Below are 26964 nucleotides of genomic sequence, written 5' to 3' on the forward strand. Positions count from 1 at the left end.
TTAAGGAGCTAGTGACTCCATCGGTGCAAGGTTATCAGCAGAATCATTTCTCCAGAGAACAGTTGCCACTCAGTCAACTGGCAAAAGCACAGTGGTGTTAAGAAAAGACTTTGTCTGAATACAGACACCAGCTGAAGAGACGTTTCATTCTACCCGTCACAGAAGGATCTCTATTTATCTGCAGATGATCTAATCTAGTCAAACAAAAATGCTACTCTTTTAGATTTTCCATAGCTTTTTCCGAATAAGAACGGTTTGATAAGAGATGTGTTGTCACTGGAGCTTCACACATCTGTGTGTTTTGCCGAACCCATCCCTAGTCAGGCCGTACAATCTTATTAATGAGTACCTCACAAAAGATACACAATCTCCATCCAGCCAATCCTATTCTGAATGTTCAAAGGGCTACTTTGACATTTTTGCAGAGAGTTAGATGAGAATATCAATACTGCTCTCCAAAATATCAAACTCCTCCTTTTAAGTGCATCAGCTTAAGACGTCTCCTTCAAACGCATCCATTTCTATGCAACTGTCTGAAAGAGCATTAGTGGGCCCTTCTAATGCCCCGAGGGGCTGCGTTACTCCGACACAACAGGACCCTGGCGCACAGCGAGCCCATATGTCAGCCTCTTCCGTGGGCTGAGCTCCTCCACGGGGACACCGATGGCGGGCGCCGCTAATCTACGCCCGAGTCTTGATCCGTGCGCGCCGGTTACCTTGGTGTCCAAACGCTGCAGGTAGGAACAGATGTACTCGATGCTGGCTCCAAACGGGTGGACGTGCAGGAACGTGGAAATGATCCCTGAGGCGGGGGAAAGAAAGAAAAGAAGAAACAAAGTCACCCAAACGTGTTAAAGCCGAGACGTGTCACAAAGCTCCAATTTCTGTCGCCTGCCACAAATGGACAAACGAATGCAGCGCCTCTCTCCTCGGAAGGAGTCTCGCTCCTGTGAAGAGGCTCTTGCATCCTGTGGCTCCAGATTAGAGGGAGTGTTGAACGATGGCTTCGATGCGGTTGTCTCTCATCGAAGCCGTCTTCTCAACAAGCCATCTGCTGTCGGCTCACAGACAGCCAGGAGAGATAATCCTCCACCTCTGCTCACGAACCACCGAGACAGCAACGAGGCACCGGCGGTTAAAACGACACGCCAACGGTGCAGAAGTCACGAAGCCTTCCACCGACTCCAACAACCGACCACAATACAGCCAACATTTGAGACTTTTAAGAGGAAATAACTACTTCAAAGCTTCATTTTTTGCCCCTCTGCAGGTGGTAAATCGGAATTGTGAACACAAACAAGGAGCTCCCCTGGAGCTGATTCACTGGCAATGATTGAGAGACCGACTGTGAGTCTAATGATCCATTCAGAAACAATACCGGGTCGATCTCAGGTTGATTTATTTGCATGGAATCGCCCACTGGAATAGTTTTGCTGTCTGTGTTTATTTACCTTCAAAAAGCCAATGAACATGTTTTCCATCTAATAATACAGATGTTTGCTGGAACTACATGCACCCACTCCCTGTGGGCAGATTGCCAGAATACGAGTGAGCGTCAGAGCTCATAGTAAGACTCAAATTAATCATCAATACATATTAAAACGATCATCTCATTCAAACAACGTCTAAAAGTTAGGAGAAACTTACACCACATTTCCTCATGTGGGTCTGCCAACTCGGGATGAAAGGCAATCGGATTGTCTGAATCTGATGGGAATCCGCAGTTTATGCTCGACATTGTCATCTCAACAGCAGCAGATACGATTTCAACTTGAATTGCACCAGCAAGAGCAAATCTCTGTTGGAGTATTTCGACCGACATTTGATGCATTTGTGCTTCACGCCGTATCTGGAGGCGCCACAAGAATGACCGCTTTCACACCGGCTGCCAGTTTTCAACAATGCCAGAGTAATCTGCTCCCGTGCCCTCAGCCAAACGGAGCTGGAGGCCCGTCTGACCCCCGTTCCTCAACCATGTCGTATTATCTTCGCCCCTTCTAACGGCCATCGAGTAAAACGCCTGCAGCTCCAGAAACCCACCAATAACCCAACACCGCACTACATCCCGCCCTCGGGTATGTGCAATTAGTTTATGGTACTTTTATGCAACATACATTTATTTGCAATATGCAGCCACCTTCAGGCCCCTGTGTACTTTAAGTGAGGGGGCTTGGGGCCATGTCCAACAATTTGCCACAGACCATTATACCATAATTCCCACTTCATACAGCAATTGCACAGGTGAAAAGTGAGCAGGTTTTATTCCTTACACTTTATTCCTTTTTGTGCACTTCAAACCTTTCATTGTGGCAGATGTACTTTTCTGAATTTATTGCAACCACAGAAACCAGTGAGAGAAATTATACAGGAGCTGATTTCACTGTATCAGAGCTCCCTAAATAATACACCTCTTCAACAGATGATTATTGAAGCAACATTGGTTTATCGGATTATCTGGCCGAGGACAACACGTTTCAGCTACTAGTAAGCAATATGATCCAATATTATATTATTCAAAACAGTGGCAATAGCTCTCTGTCTGAAAGCCCCATCCTTGATTCTGTGAGAGAGAGCGATGCCCGGGGGCAGCGAGAACAGCAGGTGTAAACACTTCAGACATGCTCAGATGACTGGATCCTTTAAAGCTTAAAGGCTTGAAGGTGCTCATCATTTCAGGCTTTTAGACTTCATTTCCACATTGTGCCGATGCGTGCCATATTCTTGAACAAATGTGCAATTAATCAAATTCCTACAAACCGAGTGCTACAGTAACCTCTCAACATGTATCTATACAAATTCTTGATAACAATAACACGTATGCCATTCCTACGACTACGGGGCCATTTATAGGCGACTCACTAGACTCATGACTATCGCTTTTTATCCTTATTCGACATTTGTGTTAGATTCTCATATTTAGCATATTAATTATTGAGTTATGGCCAACAAACAGTAATTTTACACCAAATTATATTGAAATGTTAATATATTTAGAAAACAGCATATACTAAATTTCCACTTCATTGGTATTCAAGAGCGATGAAAGAGTCAGATCTGTGTCAGCGTACCAACGAGCAGAGCCTCCCTCTCGGAGTGGACCGGACTCAGTGGGGTCTTCTCTGGAGGGCCTTCCTTCTCCTGACTGCAGGACACCACTGTTGAAATGGTTGCTTCCTGCAACACACACACACACACACACACAAGGTTATGCATGTAATCATGAACGAGGAAAGTTTAAAGACCGTGTACACACACACGAAATCTGCTACCAGCAACTATTTGTGGCTGACGAGAAGTAAACAAGCTTAAACTTAAGCTGATGCATGGCACGCAGTAAAAAGATAAACATGGATGAAAACATCATGGAGTTTCACGACCAACCCATTAATACAGGGAAACAATGAGGAGGATAATGAGGAGAGAGAAACTGATCAAGCTGTTTGTTTCCGATCTGACAGGTGGCAAAGAAATGGTGAAGGAATAACAGAAGAGTTTCTGTCTGTTTATTGTCCTACATAGTATCGTGTGTACTCTTTCCACTTATGGTGCGAGATGCCTGGCGGCCCTCTTCAGTTTGTAATCTATCCATAACACTCACAGCCCAGTGTGTGGGTGTGCAGACATATGGACACGTGTGAGCCATTTTGATTACGACTGCTTTATTTCCCCGCCCAGTTGAGTCCGGGTGATTTATTCAATGACAGATGCAGTCGCAGTGAACTGGATTGGCCTGCAATGGTCCGTCATGTCCCTGGACGAGGTGAGTGAGTCAGAGGAGGAGGAAGAAGGGAGAATGAGGACACAAAGCAATATCTGGAGCGGAGCGGGGGTCGGCTCAACCTTTTCCAACTTACGGTGGTTTGATTAGCGCCCTCCTCGCTGTCGTCCTGCGTCGTCGTCTCCAGCTGCAGCGCAATAGAAACATATGAGGAGAAGCCACGGCGGAAGAACAACAACAAGAAAAGTGTTAGTGTCAGAATGATGAGGGGGAGAGCAGAGCAGGGCGTCTTCATACAGGCATCATCTATTTGTAGACTAATGTCCAGAAATGTGCTGACTTTGAACAAACAAGAACAACCATCAGCTACTACTAGGACAAATTGTTTCAGTTGATATTCAGGGAATATATTGGTGCAGTGATAATTACTCCATTGTTCTATCAGACCAGTGCTTCCCAAACGTTTGGTTTCAAATAACGGCCAGAGCCCCGTACCGTACATTGGGCTTGAGTCGCCTTCCCTGTGTCCTGGGCTTAAGCTGTTAAACTGAGACTCATCCAATGAAACTGAGCAATGTCCTTGGTAGCTGAAAGCTTATTGTGACAGTTATTATATCACAAAATCATATCACAATATTAACGTAATTGTTAATCACTGGACAGTAAATTCATTTAGTTACTGTTTCGGTGTTTTCTTAAATCACAAAGGCCAAACAGTCTCTGGTTCCAGCTTCTTAAACACTAGTATTTACTGCTCTTCTCTGGTTTATAATATTTTAATTGATCGATGAATTATCTAGAGGTTTGGGACTGTTGCTTGGACATTTTAAGATGACTGGGGCTCTGGGGAACGACGAGGAGCATTTGTCAGTGTTCTGACATTTTTCAGACTCCACATCATCATCACTTCACTTGCTGGAGTACTCGGCTTGAGACGGCAGTAGAACGTCCTCTGTAGCTGTGAAGGGAGCTTTAGACAGAGAGCCTGGATAGAACAACTTGGGGTGTGGAGTTTTAAGGCAGATGCGTCTCTTGCAAGTCCTTTAACTTCATAGAAATGAAATACTAAATTGTTTAAGTGCTCCTTTAATCATAAGCGACAGATCAATTAATAACAAAAATAATCATCAGTGACGGCACTGAAAATTATATATGGAGAAAATGACACTAGGCGTTTGTTTTGATCATAATAGTAATAATCTTAATGGCCTCAATGACCTGCACTGGTGTCAATCCAGTAATGTGAGGTGACAGCAGGAACTGTGATGGGCGGATAACTGATGGCATGAAGAGATCTCCTCAACATGACAAATCACACAAAACGACGGCTTATCTCCAGAGAAACCCACACCCCCATAATTGATTTCTCTTTCTCCCTTTAATGAGACTGCCTCTCAAGATTCATGTTTGCCCACATGCAGGATTGTAATTAGCATATTTTCCCCGGGCTCAGTCGAGGCGACACACTTCGAGTCAAACTCATCACCATTAACGCGCTATTGACAACTCTGTCACTCTGGCTGATGTGAGTGAAGAGACGCTTTAGCGGATTAGCCATTCACCTTACATGAAACCTGCAGTACATTACAAAGACAACAGACAACACACAGGGCCGCCCCCCCCCCCCCCCCCTCCCCCGCGTGGATCGACAGCCTCTTGTTTGTATTATTATCCAATTTAATAGGCGATTGAACTCGAGGCTCATCTTAATGACGGCCCTTCCTCTCATTATACCGGGCCAGACGGGACATTAACAAACATTAGCACGCGAGTCCTGGGAATATGGGACAGCACCTGAAACATTAGTAAACGTGACATGTCTCACGGAGAAAAATGGCCCTTGAAAGTTGAAATGGTTTAATAAGACTGTAGATCACGCAGCACTGTATCTGGCTGCAAACTCTTGTCGTGCAACAGCTCGCCTCTAATCAATTTCAGATGCGGCTTTGTTGTGAAAAACATGCCTCAATGTAAACAACACATTCAATCAAATAACAAATGGGGTGTTGGGATGGATGACGACTGGAGCAGGAATGGCTCCAGAACTGATGATGTGGCCTCGTCGACGCGCTCCGAGACGGCACCGGCGGTTTACATATGCAAAATTACTTTTTGTAATATCTCCCTCTGTGGCGATCACACTATTGCCGTGTGTACATATTGATCACGTGACATCTTGGCCGACCCTGAAGTTGCCCACAGGACGAGATGTTTGGGATCTAGAGTATGTATATTACTTTTTGTCATGAACATTTCAGCAACACTCTTACTTCTATATAAATTATGTTTTACCTTAAACAAAGTTGAAACATCCAAGTAAAACATGCTCTTCCACACAGCACTCCTTATTAATGGATAGGTTTGCATTTTCCCACTTGCGTGCCATATTTTTTTCATGGGGTTGTATGAGGTGCTTTACCATAGTCAGAGTATTAATTACAGTAGACTGCGGTCAACAGTTTACGGTGTGTTAGAGCCAAGGTGAGTCATCAAGTTAATTGTTGTATCTGATCAACAGCTAAAAACAAAATTAGTTTTTTTTTCTGCCAAAGTACAAATAGATAAATTAACTCACTGGTTAAGCATTAAATATATACAGTAGGGGAGCCAACACTGTAATGCATTACCTTTCTAAAAAGAAAAACTTAAGGATTCCCAATAGTCCTTCAAATGATAATTGGTATGTTGTCTATGAGATCAATTAAGCATAATTACCAAAGCAACGTGAAGGGAAAGTCTTTTACGAGCCCTAAAATGTGAAAGCTGCATCATAAACATTTTTGGAGGGAAATTAGAAATTAAAGAGTCGATTAGACTTTGTGTTAAAGAAGAATGAAATTGGCTCTGTGGGAGGAAAATGGGAAGTTAGAAAACGTCCGTCTCACTGCGGTAGGTCTTTTCCCTCAGTTTTAATATAAAGATCGAACCCAAAATAGCTACTTTGGGACATCTGATGGGCTTTAAAATAAGTTTTACCACGATCACATTACGTCCTTTTGTTTATCGATGATTCATTTCTCTAATATCTTTCATGCGTTGAAACTAATTTCTTTCTTATCAAAGTGCAAATTAGATGATGCTCACTTTAAAGCAATAAGAGTAACCCAGAAATTAACGTTGATATAAAATACCATTAAGTAAACATGGTGAATTCTTCCCCTCTTCATTCTCAGGGAACCCAGCTGAGAACAGCGTGTGCTTTCTGTCAGACTAACAGACCGATTATCATCCCTTCATAACCAACCTGCATGGCGTGTGTGTTTTGCAGGTTCTGGAGTCCTTCCTTCAGGTTCAGGACTTCGTTGTTCAGCTGCTGTTTGTCCTCCAAACTCTTCTCCACCTCTGCCTCCCGCTGTTTTAATTCTTCCCTCATTTTTAACAGTTGCTGCAAAGAAAAGAAGGAGAACATTAAGCAACTAATTCAATAGTGAAGTCGCTCACCTTGGAAATACTAAACACTGAAACGGCTCTCAAAGCAGAGGAACAATCAGCCTTTTGCTTTATTAATATTGAGCACGTTATCCCGACATCGGTAATTAGAACTTCGGCTCCATACAAAATAGCAATTAGTGATTGAACCGTTTTCTCTTTAGTAAATGTTTATTGAAGCTATAATTCACGCCGGTGTCCGTCTTATTCAATCCCAATAGATCCAAGAGGAATAATTTGCTACATCTTTTGCTTGCAAATTGCAATACACAAACAAATTCCTCATTACACATAGATGTAAAACACGAGAAGCAACACTCGAAGGGGATTTATCCGTCTTCGGGTGACACAGGAACGGATGCTCGACAACGATTTCATAGCCAATTCATCTGCTGAACGCAGATGGAAAGATTCACCGCCTGCCGTGTCTGTGTCGACAAAACAAGAGTCTGTGAGACACAGGGGGGCTTTACAGCCAGCAGTTTTCTCCTGCTAAACTACACTTTAAGTGTCATTGTGACACACAGACTATAATTCACAAATGAGCACGTTGATAATATTTCATTGCAGTTCATGTTGTCTGCGTGAAGCAACACGTGGACCCTGGGAAGGAGAGGTATCTAATTTCAGGGTCGTCCAGTTTCTTTAATCCGTTGACCTAATCTTTTCATAAACGCACCATGAGAGATGCAAGCTACAAAGGTAGTTACTCTCTGTAGGCAGAAATGAACAGCAGGGCCTTAATGGATTCCCCTCTTATGAATCGATCATCATTTTCATTCCCTGTGACAGATGGCTAAGTGCGGACTCTTGACAAAGAATGAGTCAATTTAGTCGTTCTTTGGTACTTAACAGTTAGATTACAGGGGCTGTTCTGCAGAAAGTGGAAAGAGAGCATCTTAAAGATGAAGTAGTGATAAAAACAAAGTCACATGATCTTCATCAGCAGATGGGAGTTTGCAAAGTAGACGTGAAATTGTAGATCTTCAAATATTCATTATTTCCCTTTTGAAATTAATGAAAGCTCCTGAAGATTGTTTCCCAGTTCAAGAAGGAACCTTCAACCACAGCTTATGAAGTTGATTTAAGCGCAAACTGCAAGTCACAACATTTTCATAAAATAACGAAACATAAGAAATGTGTCCAAGTGATTTATCATAATTCATCAGGTTGCTCAGTGCCTTCTCACCATTCATGGGTTTATACATATTGTCATTCCCAGACATGTTGCACACGCATTGCAATATTGTTATTGAGATGTGTATCTGCATCTTGAACCATCACATAAAATATTTTTTTGATTATGCAATTTATTTTTGGGTCATACTGATTTGTACCGAACCTTACTTACTTCCTGATTGTTTTTTTATGAATTAATTGTTCATATGAATACATTTTCTAGTGATATCGTTCATATTTTCTAATATTTCATGTCAGAACTTGAATGCCTGTCTCTGCCTTCTATTCTATCGCTGATGAAGTCTGATACAGAGCAAGTCTGTTGTGAATAAATAAACATGTTGCCAATAAACCAATCCAAAAACCATAATACCAATTTAATATGAGACTTGAAGACTGAAGAACAACATTTAGAAGGAAGCATACTGGACTGAATAGTATTCAAGGCATATTTTCAAAAATCCTCTTCATTTCCTGATCTCTTTGTCATTTTAAATTGTTTCAATAGCCTTGGGTTTGTTCCACAAAGTATGTGCTCTGTTGGAATCATAGCTCACAACCCTACAATCCCAAGTAAAACCAATTCCAACTGTGAATAAGATTTCCTTTCACCAGAGTAAACCTGACAAGATGATTTTTTAGCAGCTTTTCCGAAAAGATGAACAGCTGCTGCATACAGCTGGACTTTTTCGACTTGTTCCCGCACAGCCCTCACTTCTGAAGTGCAGGGTCATAAATAAGTGACAGTCGATTTGCATTGAAAATTTAAAAAGGGTTAATCCGGGTGACCTCGTTCTGAAAAACCACTTGGTGTCCAACAGCTCGGGCTAGAAGATGACATTTATTGCAGGACAGAAGCATGTGGAGGTACCTGCTGCATGGCTTGCAGAGCCTGCTGCAGGAAGCTGAGCTGCTGGGAGTGTGTGTTGTCCTCCTCACTGCACATTGGTTGGTTCTTGCCTTGCTCCTGTTTGAGCAACTCCACCTCGTTCCTGTAGGCGTCCAGCTGGCAGCGCAGCGAGTCGTTCTCCTCCTTCAGGGCTTCTGCTTGGGAAACACCTACAGATGAATACATAAAAGTATAGAAAACAGAATGGATTATGGTGTTTTTCATGTATAACACTGTTGTATCAGAGAGACACACATTTGCAAGCAGAACACTCGTTTGTTTGAGAATGGGCAAACACATATTGAGTAGAGTTACCAGGTGGGAAGTGTCTAAAAACTCAACGCGTGGAGAAAAGAGTAGAGCTCAATTTGACATCTTAAAAGACACAATATGACAAATGTCCTCTTGATATATGACTGCTGCTAAATATACAAGACAGAAAAAGATGAAGGTGCCTTTAAGCTTTTTAAAACTTCTAAATCTCTCTCTGAATGAGCATTCAAGTTCAACACATCTAATTTGCTTCATCAGGACTATGTAGCTCTACTTTGAACTAATAAATATTGTTTTTGTTTCACACATTTAATGATAATTTTTACTTATTAGAAAGGGCTTATTCTAGATAGCAACAGTGGTCAAACTCATGAGAATACGAACCGTAGGGAAAGAACGATGGCAAATATTGAGGCCATGGTTTTAAGATAAATTTGTAGCGGGAATAAAGAACCAGCTGCTCTCTCCACTTCACAACTCTATTGACAGTGCCCTAGCAACATTAGCAAACAACCCCATAACTATCATCAGATTTAAATTGAAACGTAGCAAAATCTTTAACACTAATTTACGCAAAAAACCCACCCATTTCTGACCCAGGAGCGACTCACTCCAAACAGCCCTGTCAAAAATAAACGTGGGGACAGACGCGAAAATCTCTCTTGTGAAACTAAAATTGTTCTTCACACATCTACCCAACACAGACCGGCCCAACATGTCCAGGTGCCATGCTGTCAAGCTATCTGGTTATTGTTATTTGATATTCAAACCGTGTCAGATAATCAGACACCTCCAGGATATCAACATCACTTGGAAGCGGTGGTAATCCCAGAGTGCTTTGTCCAGTAGCTCTCTACTGGACATTTGACCTGACCTATTGAGCAAAGAGGAGACAGTGGGAGTTGTTATGATGCGAGACCTGCTCAGCTCTAGAGATGTCCAGTATTATCAGCTCTGCTCTCCTCTCATGGGCCTTGAGGGGGGAGGCTCTTTGGAAAAGTGAAAATACACTGACTGGAGTGGAGAGATAAGCCCCATTCTCTGTGTGTGTGTGTGTGTGTGTGGTGTGTGTGGTTGGTGTGTGTGTGTGTTTCTTCCAGCATGTCTGGCTAGGTCTTGTGTGGGTGTTCATAAGTGCTGCCTGCAGTCTATCATGGAGGACCATTGGCAGTGTTAATGAACTCTTGCTGGGCGAATGTGTGTGTGTGTGTGTCTGCGGCCACGTTGTGTTTGTGTGTACTTTCCTCGCAGCAAAATGAGCATAGGAGGTGAGAAGAGTATTGATCTGAAAGCCTCATCAACTTGGTGTGAAGGGATGTCAACCGCTTGGCCAGATTCAGAGCAATTCCACTTCAGTTACGTAACATCGACCTGCAGATATCCACGAGTATGCGTGTGTGCCCACAGACACAGACACACACACACCTACAGGCAAACGGTCACGCACATGAGCGATTCTTTTGCTCTCTATTCTGCACATGAGTCAGCCGCGGTGCATTGATTCACTTTTTAAAGAGGCTGCAGTCAAAACACAGGTGTTTCCATCAGGCCTGGTTGACGTGTAAACATGCCCCTTTGCTAAAAGGTTAGTGAGTAAAGGTTGTGGAACAGTCCGCCTGTTAACACAAATCACAAAAAGTGCCACATTAACACCTCTTCCCACTGCCAATCCTGTTCCATTGAGCGGACTGACGGGTCTTTGACAGAAATGCTAATTACTGATCGTTAAATATAGCAAGGTTGCATAAACAGAAAGGGGGCTGATCTGACGAAGCCATTTACATACATTTGCATGTTGGTTAGAGAAGCTGTGGTATTCGAGATTGGCAGAGATTGGAATGCTTAAAAGGCAAGAAGAAAGGGTATGTGAAGAGAGTGTAAGGGTATGTGAAGAGAGCGTAACGGCCCACGGAGAGGCACAAAACACAAGATGAGAGACGACCTTACATGTGGTGGTGACGTGTTGCCCTGGCGACTACTCTAGACTTATATTGTACTGCTGGTCGAGAGACTAGGAGCACTGTTAGTTAGTGTTGCTTCAGCAAACACAAAGAGACTCCTTTGACAGAGAAGCAGAGGATTACGGCACTTCAGTGGCACCCCGATCTGATATTAGACAGCAGGTGTGGACAGACTCAGACGGAGTCGTGTGCGTCACAAGGTGCACTGGGGCAGATGCAGATTTAGCAGTGGTGTTCAACATCAAGTCGACAAAGCGCGCTTGGTTCCAGCATTTGAATGTGTTTTCTATTTATGTGGCGATGCCAGATGGTTGTCAGATACTCGGGGGGTGATTACTGCCATTTCAGTCAAACATTTGTCTCCACCTTTTATTCAACGCTTTCCGTGTTCATCCTCTGAAGATCTTGATCAGCTCATGTTGAAGTGTGAAGACGTGCATGCAAATGCATACCTGAATCCTCGGAGTCCTTTCTGTCAGGGGAATCCTCCATGTCATCGTCCGACATCTCCATCTCCTCCTCTCGCCTGATGCCCATCAGCTGCTCGCTGTGCATGTTTCTGATCTCCTGCAAGACACAACCGACACGAGGGCGGGGTGGGGGTGGGGTCAGAACTGCAGGAGCTAGCAGTAGAAGGATCGTCAGTGAGGCGCCTCTCTGATTTCAATGTTAAAGTTAGGCATTAGCTGTGAGGAATACTCCTATCAGATCAGTGTAGAAACAAAGGAGTGCAGATGAATCAAGATGAAATGGATGGCCTCAGAGCCACAGCTTTGTTCTCGTTCACATTCAGGTTGACAATGTGTGCTGTTGGTTTTCTCCACCCACATCTGGAAACTCACAGCAGTGACTGTAAAATACCAATCTTATCATTTGAACCTTACAGGCAGACAATCAGAAGGGTTTAAAGCTAACTGTGCTGTCAAGAGACCGATACCCATCTTCTAAACTAAAACAGCGAGATAAATTACATTGTCTCCGTTTCATTATAACAACATTTCAAAATACTTAAAAATGTTCTAAAGTATTTTCTCACACTGATAGACTGAGGCCTAACATTTTACTTTCCATAAGATAATAAGTCATTATAACAGTTTTTGAAGTGATGATAAGCAATAATACTAAATGATCACGGTCCTGGCTGAAAAAGATATTGAAGAAGCGCTTTACCTGGAATACAACACGTCAGCTTCTATAACCAGTTCAGCCAGTTAGGAAATTAGCCAACCATTGTTTGGGTTGATCTACATTGTCAAAATAAGACTTTACTCACCGTTTATAAGCCCACAGTCTTGATAAAGCCGACATGATATATTTCACAAACAAGTATATGAGATCATCAAGACGTACTAAATATATAACAAAGTGGAAACTGTTCTCATTTTACAAGACCAAGAAGTTGGAATTGAAACCCACTTGTTCGTTTATTCAAACAACCGCAGTGAACAGAGAGACACAAGCGCTCCGTCAGCCAACAATTCCCAACAACAGGCTGAACAATAACGCTCAAAAGAAGCTGCCCAAGAGTAAACAAACTGACAAACATCTGTCAGCTGATGTTATCTCGAGCCCATGGCAGAGGCCAAACAGGTACTCTGCACGCACAAGCGCATTTAGACACACAACCAGCTTGTGTGCATGGAGGGCGCTGTGCACACACACACTGCATGCATAGGAGCACGCACACACACACAAACATGAAAACACTGATGGATCGAGGCAGCTGTTGTCTGATTCTTTATCTTTATCTTATCTTATACTTAAGTTCACTGTTGCTGTCGCGTTGATTGTCGTTTGTCATGTCTAAATGTTACACCTTCCGCCGAAAAAAAATCCTCGTTTGTGTAAACATTCCTGGCAATAAAACTGTTTCTGATTCTGATTCAGCCTGGGAGCTGCAGCAACTCAGCGCCGCTGCTTGTTCCTCCATATTTCACCTCTAGGCCAGAGAATCCTACTGAATATACAATATGACAGAGTGAAACTGGCTGCCTATTTGATAAACTACCCCTGAGCCACTGCACTTACTTACCTCTGCTCTTTCCACTGGCCAGTGGCTTCCATTCCTACGCACTGCAGCCTCTCCATGATCAATGTGAAAATAAACCTGCATCAACTCAGATGATTTTGAATCGGATCACTGATGTCCAAGAAGGACCAGTTGCGCTGACACTCACTGAGAAGGAGCACCCACCCCTGCAGCTCTCTGCAGCTTTTCGGCCATTATATTTGTTTCTCTGACCTTCACACAGAAAATATGGTTCACAGCTCTTATTACTGCAGCGGTTTCCAGCTCACATAAGTGGAGTGTGCTCGACCAGCCCAGCGATAAATGACAGAGCAAACAACAAGCATCTAGCAAGTCCTAGAGTTTGTGACCAAACCAAAATAAGAAAGGCGAGTAAACATTGGATGAAGTGGCTTCTGCGTTGGATGTGCAAGTCCATTGTTTGCTGTCGATACCAACATGATAAGCCTTCTATGGTTCCATGACCTCCTAGTGTTTCCCATTTGATGAAGCTTCAAACCACATTCATGCCCCCAAATACTGTCACTTATAATACCGTAAAAAGTTGCTATGACAAGTTTGTTATCAAACAGCTGCTTAATTATGCATCTAGAAGACACAGAGTAACGTTGAAATTGATTTAAAGTCCAGTATTCGACCCCTTTTGACTTCAGAGGGAAATATTGTTCTCTTGAGCTGCTAAATGCTCCATTAAGTTCACCAACTAGTCGCTAACTCCAATTGTGCCGTTTGGTACACAGCGTGTAGTGTACGGCTTTTAGAGCGTTTGTAGTTTTTTAGCTTGAAAACAGCTGCATGCTGCTTCTAGAAACAGTGCTGAGCAAGTGACAGCTGAGAGAATGGACCTCAAGGGTAAACTTCTGGGCCGTAAAGCTAAAACGCTCCGTCGAGCTGAGGTTAATTGCAAAGTGAGGCGATGATTGTCTGAGTTTATCAATATGAACAGCCTCTTACCATTAGCTGGGTAGCAGAACTACTTTAGTAGGCTAATCTCTATTTTATTTAGAAAGATTTGGTTTCTACCAGTTAGATCACAAAAGTCACAAACAGACTTTTTTGTCTTCTGATTCTGGGCGGTGGATAAACTGCCTTAAACACTAACAGACAGCTCCAGAGAGACATGGATTCAATTTGGGCAATTTGTGTCCAAATGACTTCATCTGTCCGTTTGCTTCTCACTCTGAGACACAAACACTCATAACACAGTGTGGTTTCACTCTGAATGACAATGAAGTCTATTCTCACAGCTATAATTAAGAGTAAAGTAGCTGGAGGAGAAAAACTACAAAGAATGTTTGAACCAGGATGCCCTTGAAAGGATTTATTTCATGATTGGAGGATGTATTCTGTCAACCCAAATATATTCTGTCTCTTTCACATGCATCTATGGTCGTGCTGTACTCCCTGCCGTAGACAGTGTGTATACAGCAACTCTATAAAGGAAGCAAGAACAAATAATGAACAGGTCCCTGGAGGCCTGAAAAAAAAATCACTCTGATAACCACATAATAGATTTTAATACTTCCTGCTGCTCGGTATATTCAGAATAGAGTAGATCCCTGAGAGACCCTCAAGGTCTGAGCAAATCTGAACATTAAAACAACAACTTTGCAACACCTACCTTAAAAGAGAAGTTTGTGTACAAGTTGAATGCTGCTTCTGCTTCACCTTAAATCAGTTTTTTTATACTGAGGTTCAAAGAAACTTACCAATAGGAGTCCATTAGACCCAGGACTGCCACACAATCCAGACCCTCCATTACATATAAAGCATCATCATGCTAACTGTATTGCTCAATTTGGCGGAGATAAAAAAATAAAAAAGGTGAGCAGATAGTCCACGGAAAAAAGACAGATATATAGACGTTCCTTCTTGAAGTGTTTTCTCTGAAAATGAATATGCTTTTATGTCTAAAGATATATCTCCTTATTCATCCACTCAAAAAAACCTTCCGATTTGTTGGTGCATGGGGAGAAGGCTTGTACGGATTTACCTGTGTGCTGGACACCATTAGAGATGGAAAACTCACCAAGCAGCTTGTAGCCAACAGGAAGGGCAGTGGTGGAGAGGGGCAGAGGTAGGGGCGGGGCTTGGACCTGGGTGTGTGTGTATTTCACCTGTACCTGTTCTGTATCATGGCTTCATTCAAAACACTTACTATAACAAGGAGTCTGCTCTTTAGACTTTTGGGTGGAACTATTCGTTTCCTCCTTATCTTGTGTGAATTTGAGAATAATGATGTAGCCCTAATGCAAGTGTCTATCTGTCAATTAAAAATAATGAACTGTATAACTGAGTAGAGGGAGACAGCCGTCTTACAGAATGGGATAGTCTAAACTTCAATAAATCAGGCGAACCATAGATTGAAATCAAAAAGTACTAACCTCGGCTTGTTTGCGCCACATGTCCAGGTTCTTGCGCTGAGCTTTGGAGAAATGGTCCCATGCCTTTTGTTTGGAAGCAGCTTGGAATACAGACACAATCTGCTCAACTGTGGCGGGACGCAGGGAAGGACCAGAGACCATCCAGAGACAGAGAGAGACAGAAAGACAGAGGGCAGGTGGGAAGGAGCAGAGGAGTGAGAAAGTGAAGTCAACTAGGGACGTAAAGAACCGTGTGTGTGTGTGTGTGTATTCATATGTGTGTGTGTGCAAGCGTGTGACCTACTTACCAACTGATGCCAGTGCATCATCCCAAGGATGGTTGGTCGGATAGTTCCCATGCACAAAACTTAGAGAACCTAAATAAATTATATCTTGCCAATGTATTTACAACTATAGTAATAAAGCCCTCCTGAACACTGTAGCTCTGACTATACTTTATTAAACAGCTGCATGGCTCTACACTGACTTTTTCTCGAGTGCCACCATGAAGTTAACAATTATGATTTTGAGTCAAATGTCTTGATAACTAAGGGATGGGTTGCCCTAAAATCTAGTGGAGCTATTCGTGTCGTTCTTAGGATGAGCTAATTATATCTCCTGACTATTTCTATTTGAAAACACCATTTCATTTATCAAATACTTTGTTGTATGATCACATATCTGCCAAACCAATGGCATTCCCAGAAGCATCTGCTGTACTTGTTTATGTGTGTTGCAAATACTACTGAACTAAGAGAGTGAACGTGGTAAACATCATACTTGCAAAACAGCATGTTGACAGACCTGCTGTAATGAATACAGCCTGACACAGCTGCAGACGCTTTGTTTCCAAAACATTTTATCAAGAAGGGATCTTTTGCTCAGCAAATGGCAAATGCCAAAAATAACCTTTTTTACGCGTGCCACTGTTGACCACTGTGCAGCTCCACTACAGCAGAGGGCTGTTAAGAATCTTTCCCAAGGACACTTAATAACTTATTAAAGTATCGTAGTGTTTCTGGTTTGCTTCAAGCCTCGCCAGTTAGCCCTTCAGTGCCGACATAACCGCCGAATGACAGCAGAGACACACTTTACTGAGCGAGCGTCTTTGGGTCAGAGATTCTTATGAGGACCAGACCTTTAAGTCTGAGATTTCCACTGGTCCTACATATGTGTATGATGATAGGCGGTGTCAGATTATCTACGCTGCAATGTATTGATAGAGCCATTCCCCTGTCAGATAACCCTTGTGTGTGTGTGGTCATAGAGGAGTGTATGGGTGGTCTGTGTATCCCAGAGGTCCTAATGTACACCGGGGTGCGGGTCAATATGACCGCCAGCAGTGTGCGTGTGATTGCAGAGTGGTGAGAGAGAGAGTGATAGAAAACAGTACAGGGATCAATAGCATCTTCCCTGTAGTCTGTAATTTGATGGAGCAGATCGATGGTGAAGGCAGAGAGAAGAGGAAAGGGTACAGACAGACTTTCAAACTTGTGAGCTTGCAACAAAGCAGTTCAAATAGCAACTCTTTCCGGTGAGGTCTGAGGGTTATCTTTAAAAAAGGGGTAGTCACTGGTATTATCTTCGATGCTTTTGAGCCCCACAAATGAAACTCTCTGGACCTCTCCAATGTAGTTGTGGAGCAGCAGAAGATTGAAGAGCCAATATCTTAAAACCGGGGCACATAAAACTAAACTATGTGCATGCCTAGACACAATAAGGATTACATTAATATATGTTTTCTTTGTGAATTGGGGGAACTGACCTGTAAAAGCTGATAATCTCCATCTAAGACGGACCTATGTGGATGTCGACTAAAAGAGTAGCAGGCTGAATATATTCGGTATGGACCGAGCGTTGTTCCCAAGTGAAAATGGCAAAACATTCTCAGGAGTCCAGTCTCTCTGATGTCATTAAAAAGATCATCAATGCACCAGGAGGAAGCCAAGCCCATGAATTAAGGAAGTGTTGGGTTGAAATGATGGAGGCGGTTTTTACAAAAACACACCTTTTTATGTCTTCTGTGTATTAATTTTTACGAGAAACAAAATCTAAAAACTCTGCAGAACTTTGTGTCTAAGGTTGTTTACATTATATTTAACATGCATGTGGGGGGATATGCAGAGACAGATTGCCGCAGGCGGTGGTGAAAACTAGCAGCTGCACAGCCGAAGCTGCCAAAGGATGGTAGGAGCAGTGTGCTTTGTCTTTGGCTTTCCATCAACTGAAATGTGCCAAGCATGCGTTGACTATGATTGTTTAGCTTCCACTGTCTTCATGCAAGGGATGTGTTGGACTACTTACGACTTTCATCTGAAGGAAACATTAATAATATCCCTCTGCAGTCACAGGTACCAGTTATATTTGTATCTCGGAAGAAATAAAACGAGCGGGACACTGAATGCCAAGTAGAGTGGGATGTTTGAGCACTTTGAGGAAAGCAACACAACTTACCTTTAAGACATCTTCCCCAAAACAAAATAGCATGAATCAAGACAGCTTCTATGAGGCTAGTAACTAACCCTCATATCCATGATGTGTATAATAATATCATACTTACTTATTCTCAGGGTTTAGAGCTTCAGGTACATGTCTGACACAATGTTTAAAATGCGTGTCTGTTCCTATGCGAGGGAAACTTACACCCAACCAGAAACTTGGTCAAGCTCGGACTGGACTCATTCTTATCCCCCTCCTGTACTTATACTGCACAACAAGGAGGAGGATATGTACTTTAGTAGTAAATAGAAGTAAACCGAGTTACTCTTCTGCTTTGGCCTTTGTAGAGAAATGAAACACTGGTGTACACTTACTGCAATGTAAACTGCATTATACAGCCAAGTGTGTGTGTGTGTGTGTCAATGAGAACAGAAGACTCACATTGGCGAACGATGCCGGCCAGAGCGATCTTGAACTTGTCTTTGGCCTCTTCCACCTCCTTCTCATGCTGAGTCTTCTCGCCCGTCAGCCGGCGGATGTGGCCGTTGGAGGCCTGGATCATGGAGTAGAAGTTGTTGGCGTTCCTTCGGTTGACTTCTCCTCGTTCCAGCCAGGTCATGAGCACGCGCACCGCTTCAGGAAACTTCCCGTCCTCTGGCCAAGGGGTGAGGACAAAGAGAATAAGCAATAATAGTCAATTTCTGTCCAGTCCAAGGATGCTAGATGTGGTGCAAGACAGTTGGCAAGCCGAAGAAAAGACGACACAGTCTTGTAAAAGTCAGTATACGAATAATCCATGGGAGTAAAAGGCTGTTAATTGTTCATTTCAGACATATTGAAAAGCATTTAGTAAAAAAAAAAAAGACACTGTAAAGTCTGGGTAACTTATGAGCAAGGTGACACTGAAAAAAATTAAATAAAACCACAGCAAACCGCAGTGAACAAGGCCGGGAGAACAAAAAGACATCTGTGCTGTCGGATGAAAGGAAACAGAGGACTGTACATATGCCAGACTGGCATATGCTCAGAAACAAAGAACTCCACAGACCTCAATGACACCTGAGGGGAGAACAAAAAGAAAAAGGGGCCTTGGTAAAAAATAAATCCTGCTGTGAGTTTGATGTCGTGGAAAGGACATACTGGGTTTGGAGAACAGACATATTACTCTAACTGGAAAGCGCTAAACCACTTATTTTCATACGAGTTGAAGATTCAGGAAAGAGTCAAGTTAAATTTGCAGCAAATAGCCAGGATGTGTGCTTTCACAAAAGCAGCCAAAAGAGTTCAGAAACAAATCCTTGGCCAAAACAACAATATGTAGGAGCTCTTTACACCAGCGCCGGGGGAGGGAGAGCTGGAGAAGTCAGACATTCTGTTATCGGGCAGCTGTGACTGAGACCTGGAAGTACCATCGCTCATTCGTGAAACAAGTTGATCCAACTGGAAACGGGACAGGAAGCCGAGAAGAGGAAATGCAAAGGATGAACAGAGGAGAGGAGAGCAGAAAGGAGAGAGGACAAGATAAGAGAGGGGAGCATGTGCTGAGGGAAGAGTAAACGGATGAAGCATGGGTGAAGCATCTTTTGAAAACAAATGATCCGAATTGGTTAGAACATAAAGAGAAATGCTTGGTCAGTTTACGAGCTGCAGTTTCGGACCCTTCCTGTAACGCCTTGGCTTACAGGTGCACAAACGGCCGAGCACGGCGACACACATGCAGACCTCTTCTGTTCCCTTATTCCCTGCCTTGTCGGTTGTTGTTCCGCATGAATAATGATGGTGCCATGAGCGGATCCTTATTTACCTCCGTTTGCTCATTAACGACGTGACAATTACTGCTGTGTATGTAAATGCCTTCAGATTGACATATGTTGAGGTTTTACTTTATTTTACTGTGTATGTTTAATATTTTGCCAACCTTTGATCTTGTCTCCCAGCTGGCTGCACTCGTGCTCCGAGTAGTGGACGATGAGCGGAGGGGAGGGCGGCCGGAGGCGGTCCTCCTCCATCTTGCGCCGGTGCCTCTCCTCTCTGGCCAACATGCGCTGGTGACACTCCCACTCATAGAAGTCGTCTCTGGCCTGGGCGAAGTCCACGTGGAGACGGCCGGTGTCTTTCTTGTCTGTGCTGGAGCCCAAACGGATACGGTAACCTGTGGGGAGGTAACAGAGTTTGGAAAAAAAGGGGGGGAAAAGGAGAGTAAAAAGTAAAAATGATGGGAGAAGCAGATGGGACAAGCGGGGGACTCGACAATTAAAATAAAGTCATCTGTTAGCTGAGACAGTTTGATGACATTTACACACTGTGCATATATATGAGGAGCATTAATGCACTTATAAAAAACTAATATTGTTTCTTCTTTTTCATGTATATATATATATATATATATACACACATGTATATTTTCATATATATATATATATATACATATGTATATTATTTTCATATATATATATACATATGTATATTATTTTCATATATATATATATATACATAACATATGTATATTTTCATATATAAATATATATATACATATGTATATTATTTTCATATATATATATATATATACATATGTATATTTTCATATATAAATATATATATACATATGTATATTATTTTCATATATATATACATATGTATATTATTTTCATATATATATATATAAATATATATATATACATATGTATATTTTCATATATATATATATATAAATATACATACATTTTGATTTGAAGCCAAAGAGCTTCAAGGCTCCATGTCATGTTTTGCGTCCCGGAGGATGAATCCTAATGGCTTTGGGGATCCCTTGACATTTCGAGCGCAAGCATAACGTTGAGCTTTGAGTACCTTCATGACTATTGCATGGATTCCTTTTAAATGTGTTGCACACAGACACCTCCTCTCTAGTTTATGCTAATCCCTTTGATGATCCCCTGGCTTTTCATGTAGCGCCATCATTTCATTCATCCGATACCTTGGTTTACGACTAGATATCTGCAAAACTAATGTGCTTTCTGTTAGCATCAGCTGCACATTGTGTTTCGTACTGACTTGTGAATGCTAGCGTGCAAACACCCTGATTAAAAACGATAAATGCTTAGCATCCGCATGTTAGCATTGTCATTGTGAACGTGTTAGCATGCTGACGACTATTCAGCTTGAAGCACCACTGCCTGGAGCGCGGCTGCAGGCTCTCAGTCAAACAAGAAACGGGGAGGGAGAAAAGTGGGTGACAGAGACCCCTCGTTGTATTCAGAATGAGGAAGTCACGCTTACATGGTTTCCACCTTTAAGACCACTGCAACGCCTGAATGCCTTTCATTTTTGACAGCTGTCAACTTCACGCTCCCCATTTGTACCTGGGGGCCACTCATTTTTACATTCTGTAAAATATTCTATATGGTAATCTGTAAACCGTAGATCTCTAGCCTGCTTAAGCAATTTGAGGGGAAAAAAAGGGAAGAGTTTAAATATGGGAACTACAGATATTTTTAATGCAAATGAAAGACATGGCTGGAGGCATAGATTTTGATTGAGCAACATAGGCGTAAAGGAGCAGGAGAGCAAAAAGCTACCGACATGAGCTTTAGTCTTTATGCTGCAGATTTTCTTTCTGGTCGAGTAAAAGTGACTTTCAATCACCACAAACTGCATTTAAACTACTTAACAGATAACAGAGAAACCAATGAGCGAGCTCTTCATCGGGGTCGAGCTGACTACCACCTCCCTCCTTATCCTCCTTATCCACAACTATTCCACTTGTTGGATGTCGAGTTTTGTGCAGAACAGATGGACTGCATTCTTTGTTCGATACACAAGAGATGTAGGGAGGCCAATTACTTCTCTGGAGGCACTGAATTACCACAATATCCCTTCAGTAAACCCTTCTTTCCTCTCATCCTCACACTCTCCTCTTTGCTCAATTCTCACTAATGGCTGGTTGTGGATCAGAAGGGAAATCATGCCCATTTTGTGATTTAATTGGTTAAAATGATCAGAGTGTTGAGTCTTGAGTGTTTGGGTGCACGTGTGCGAGTGTGTGCTCGAGTCGGATACGTTAATGATGCCCTGCGTGATTCACTGTGAGGCCCGACACCCTCATCACAGGAGACGGGGGGGGGGGGGGGGAATAAATGTGTGTGAGTTTTGAGTTTTTCTGCCTCAGACCACTATCCCTGCTTCAGGCTTCCAATCTCCCACTACTTCAATATTTCATATAGAGAAGATCTCAGTGTGCCGGAGCCGCTGGAGTTTGTGTCATTGCTGGGTATTGTGTTTACAGTGTGTGTATGCATTTGTGTGTGCGTGGGGTATTATTTATGGGAAAACTGCACAGCTCTGTCATCTGGCCAATACATGGACATCAGCACCCTCATCTCACCGTAACAATAGAGGCAGGCTAAATCACAGGACCTCTCATTCAAAATAATTCCCACACAAACCATAAACAGACATTGTGACTTAATAATGCTGGGAATATGACTGAACTGGCTTCTGGGTTAAATGGGTTTTTCAGAGTAAGAACATACGGCCAACACAGAGATTGAAGAAGTCTGGGCTCAAGGAGCAGCTGTGAAAATAAAGATAAGAAACCATAAATTGGTGTCACATTAGATGGTCTTTTTTGAGTATGTCTCCTGTTGGAATATGCCTACTATGAACTATCCATACACTCTGTCATATTCATTGAATGTATTTTAACTCTAAATCTGTCCTTCTGTACACATTACATCTATTGCACCTGTCCATCCTGGAGAGGGATCCTCCTCTGTTGCTCTCCTGAAGGTTTCTTCCCTTTTTTTCCCCCTGAAGGGTTATTTGGGAGTTTTTCCTGATCCGATGTGAGGTTTTGGGACAGGGATGTCTATGTGTACAGATTGTAAAGCACTCCGAGACAAATTTGTAAATTGTGAAATTGGGCTATACAAATAAACTGAATTGAATTGAAATTGTTTGAGTTTCTAGTTGGCTACAGTCGACCATTATTAATCTCACCAGTAAGTTTCCTCACTGTCCTTTCCTATAGTCAACGCTAAACAGTTGCAAAGAGGGTGTAACTGCTGGTTATGTGGGTTTCTTTCTAGACTATTCTGAATCATCTAATGATCCTGGCCACCAGCTGTAATTATTTTAACTTAATTTCTGAGAAATTCTATTTTCCTTGTGTTGGTTTTGGGATGGCAGACTAAATTATACAATACACATGAGCTTCGTCCACTGTTGCGATGGGGAGGAGGGCACAGATCCCAGCTGTATCAACTTCTAAATGGTTTGTTATTTCAATTTATCTAAAGGTTAGAAAGCAACAGTGAATACAGCATCTCAACAGCCATAGCTTTCTTACCAAAAGCTTGTTTCTTCAACATTTTCTGATGCAATATTTCTTTTTGACAACCGGCAGAGGTCTCCAAATGTAACTGTGACATGGACCTACTTTATATTCATGCTTCACATTCGTCTTATTGGCACTCACACCAATATAACGAAACATCGTGGCAATAAGCACTTACAGAATAAGGTTTTAGAGCTACGACAGCTTACCCGACAGGAAGAGAGCCCTGTCCACCGTGAACTCTTCAGCAAATCTGATATGGCAGAAGTTTTTCTTGCTTTTGCGTATGGCGATGATTTCGCCACACTGCCCGAAGACCTCCACGATGAGCTGCTCTGTGGAGTTCTCGGGCAGACCGCCGACAAACACCGTCTTACACCCTGGAGGGCGTTCCCTCATAGCTGGAGGTGGAAGGTCTGTTCAAAAGCGGTGGAACAAAGGAGAGAAAAAACTGTTCAGCCGTCACTCGGTTGAAATATTAAGACATGGCTGGACAACAATAATCTGAATTATGAAAGTGTGTGCACTTGCATTCATGTGGAGATAATACAGCTGGAAAACAACGGACACTCGATGTTGCGTGTAAATTATGCTCGATATATATAAAAAGAATATTTCCAATGGCGAGAACGTACTGTTCTCATCACTGATTAAACCCATTTTGGCAGACCTGAGGATGTCTGTTTTCACGTTTTTAAATAAATATTAGGTCATGCTCTCTGAACAGAGAAAAGAAAAAAACCTGAAGAAAATGCTCTCTTGTAAATCCCCCCCCCCCAAACATTTTTTTGAATGTATGTATCATATGAATTCTATTAATGGCAACATTTGACTAGCAATGATACCGATAACTAACAAAAGCCTGTGTGTTTATATTGTACGGACTGCATACCAGGTGCATAGACATATTAAACATGCATATGAGTGAAACATATAGGTGAAAATATGATAGAACTGCATGATCAATGGAAATATTTGAGGAGAGTCTGGAGATGGGAAAGTCACACTTCAATAACTGCAAAAAGGGAACTCTAAGGATCACATAATGACTCAGGAAAACAAAAATAAATACAAAATATCAAGAGGGCATGAATTACAAATAAATCCCACAAGGGTTTTTCTTGGGGTCCAACATATTCAGGTGGAGAGGAATAAGAACCAGGTCACACTATTTAAAGAAGAACAAGAACTTCTTTGTTTAATACGATTAATAACTTTGAAAAACAGGCAACATTGTTTGGATGACGATGCTGCAAGATTCAATCAAGTCATATTTTAAACATAGCGTGACCTAAAAGCCGAATGAATCAATAATGATAACTTTGTATCATTTTTGTTAGATACATGTTAATATCAAAACCATTCCATGCTTAAAAACTAAATATTTTTGGCCACAAAGTGATTTTATATCCTCTCATGTGAAAGGTCCCCATGCATTGCAGAAATCACTTATTCGACACAGATGAGTGTTGACTGATCCAATCTCCAACAGATCAGCGTTCTCATCCATGATGAATGTGATTAGCGGGGTCGATGGAGGAGTGAACTCGCTAATCAGTGCAACACTCAGGATGCTGCATTTCTGGATGTCTGCTCGAAAGGCTTCGCAATCAGCGTTACTGATGATCCCACCCTTGTAGATATCGATACTCTGAAAAGAACCGGGGTTGAACTTGGTTGGATACCTGAGGGGTTTCATGAGGGCCTCGCTGATAAGCAGCAGGTGGATCAGATATATTGCGGTCTCTCTCACGTGGGAACAAAAGGATTTCCAGACCCAGCATTGGCGCGATGCAGTAATACAGATGTTTCATCAGCTTTCTCTCTGTCAAACTGGAATAAAAGTCTAAGTGAGGCGGTAAACTGGTACTCGACACAAAAGTATGTTCGGTATTGCAGACTGCTGTTAAAGAAAGTCATCCGGTTCGACAGCTCTCATGCCCTACATTTAGATTTTCTGATCCGGCCTTCTGGCTCCCCCTTTTTAGAGGCTCGTAAGCCACAGAAACCGATATATAAACTCTTCCTACCCTTTGGCCCCTCTCCATAATACCCTGTGAGGAAAAGCATATCCATTCAGGACCCAAACTCTACTGAACGAAGTCAAGAGCTCAGCAGTTTGTCCCTTGACCTCCAGAATTGGCAGATTAAACTCCTTTTGGTTTGAGATTCACAGAAAAGGTTAAAAGGAAATGAGAGAAGTGTGCAATAGAGTCCCAAATTAACTGACCTTTTGGGTCTACGAGTGTTAGAGGACAATGGGGACACTGTTTAGCACATGCTATGTAAATGGACAGATTTATATGAACTTTTTATGATTTGCCAATTGAATTACAAGAAATATAATATAAAACCAGATATTAAGAACATAACACTTTGGGTGATGGATTTGGGGTTCACATTTTCAATAGATACGCGTGTCTCCTTTGTAATTGTGAGACACTTCAAGATTAACAATTTTAGAATGCAGACAAGAGTTACTGGAGGAGAGGGTGGATTCAGGGTCAAGATAGAACAATAACAAACAAACAGATGGGAAATATCCAATATCGACAGGCAAGGAAGATAATGTAGAACGTTTAAAAACTGCATTATATTATATACCAATTCTAACATTTTGATCAACTTATTTGCATATATTGAACAACATAATGCAATAAAACATAAAAACCCAACAAACCTCAATAACTCCCACAGACTTGAATCTGTTGCATTGGATGGAAATATAATATCCAATATGTTCTAGCTTTCTGCCAATTTAGTTATTGTATGTTTTGAAAATCTACAACTAGCAGACTGCATTTTAGGTCATTATGAATCACTGGCTGACTAATAAGATGGATGACACAGACAGCATAAGCAAACACACAGACTGTCTGTGGTCAGCGTGGCCACCCACTGGTGTGCTACACTAACTCAGGTCATCACCATCCATCACCTCGTCTGGCTAAACACCCTTTTATAGCCACAGGAAGGAGGCTTCAAGCCTCAAAGGACAGTTACTCAGAAGATAAACTACATTTACAAACACTCCAGTAAACATGTTGAGTCCATTCTCGTCACACGTGAACAACGAGCAGGCAGGAACCTGCACGCGAGACCGTTTATTCACACATAGAAACAGCTCATTGCACCACACTGAGACTCCACTACCCATTTTAGTTCGGCAGCTTTTCATTCGGATCTTATTTGACTGATCAATTGTGATAATAAAAAAAGTTACTTGCAACTTTCTTTCAGCTAACTATATGTGTGCATATGCAACACTGGGACACATTGCCACTATCCTCAAGAGAATACGTTTCATCTCTCCGTAAAGTAGATAAGTATATTCTCTCAGACTGCATTCAAA

General features: G+C 42.2%; 1 protein-coding gene across 5 annotated transcripts in view; it reads right to left on the reverse strand.

The window, feature by feature from the left end:
- The window catches only part of enox2 (ecto-NOX disulfide-thiol exchanger 2), a 151963-nt gene that overhangs the window by 2775 nt on the left and 122224 nt on the right, over positions 1–26964 (reverse strand). For all 5 annotated transcript variants that reach the window (XM_056438973.1, XM_056438971.1, XM_056438970.1 and 2 more), the window contains 10 exons: positions 23822–24028; positions 20199–20432; positions 18722–18934; positions 15863–15969; positions 11902–12016; positions 9198–9385; positions 6963–7103; positions 3855–3905; positions 3069–3174; positions 717–802 (listed from right to left, as the gene is read on the reverse strand). In XM_056438973.1, the coding sequence (XP_056294948.1) occupies positions 717–802; positions 3069–3174; positions 3855–3905; positions 6963–7103; positions 9198–9385; positions 11902–12016; positions 15863–15969; positions 18722–18934; positions 20199–20432; positions 23822–24028 (1448 nt within the window). The remainder of the gene's footprint in view (positions 1–716; positions 803–3068; positions 3175–3854; positions 3906–6962; positions 7104–9197; positions 9386–11901; positions 12017–15862; positions 15970–18721; positions 18935–20198; positions 20433–23821; positions 24029–26964) is intronic.

Source organism: Pseudoliparis swirei, chromosome 19 (genome assembly GCF_029220125.1).
Source record: "Pseudoliparis swirei isolate HS2019 ecotype Mariana Trench chromosome 19, NWPU_hadal_v1, whole genome shotgun sequence".
In the NCBI taxonomy this organism is placed as follows: Eukaryota; Metazoa; Chordata; class Actinopteri; order Perciformes; family Liparidae; genus Pseudoliparis; species Pseudoliparis swirei.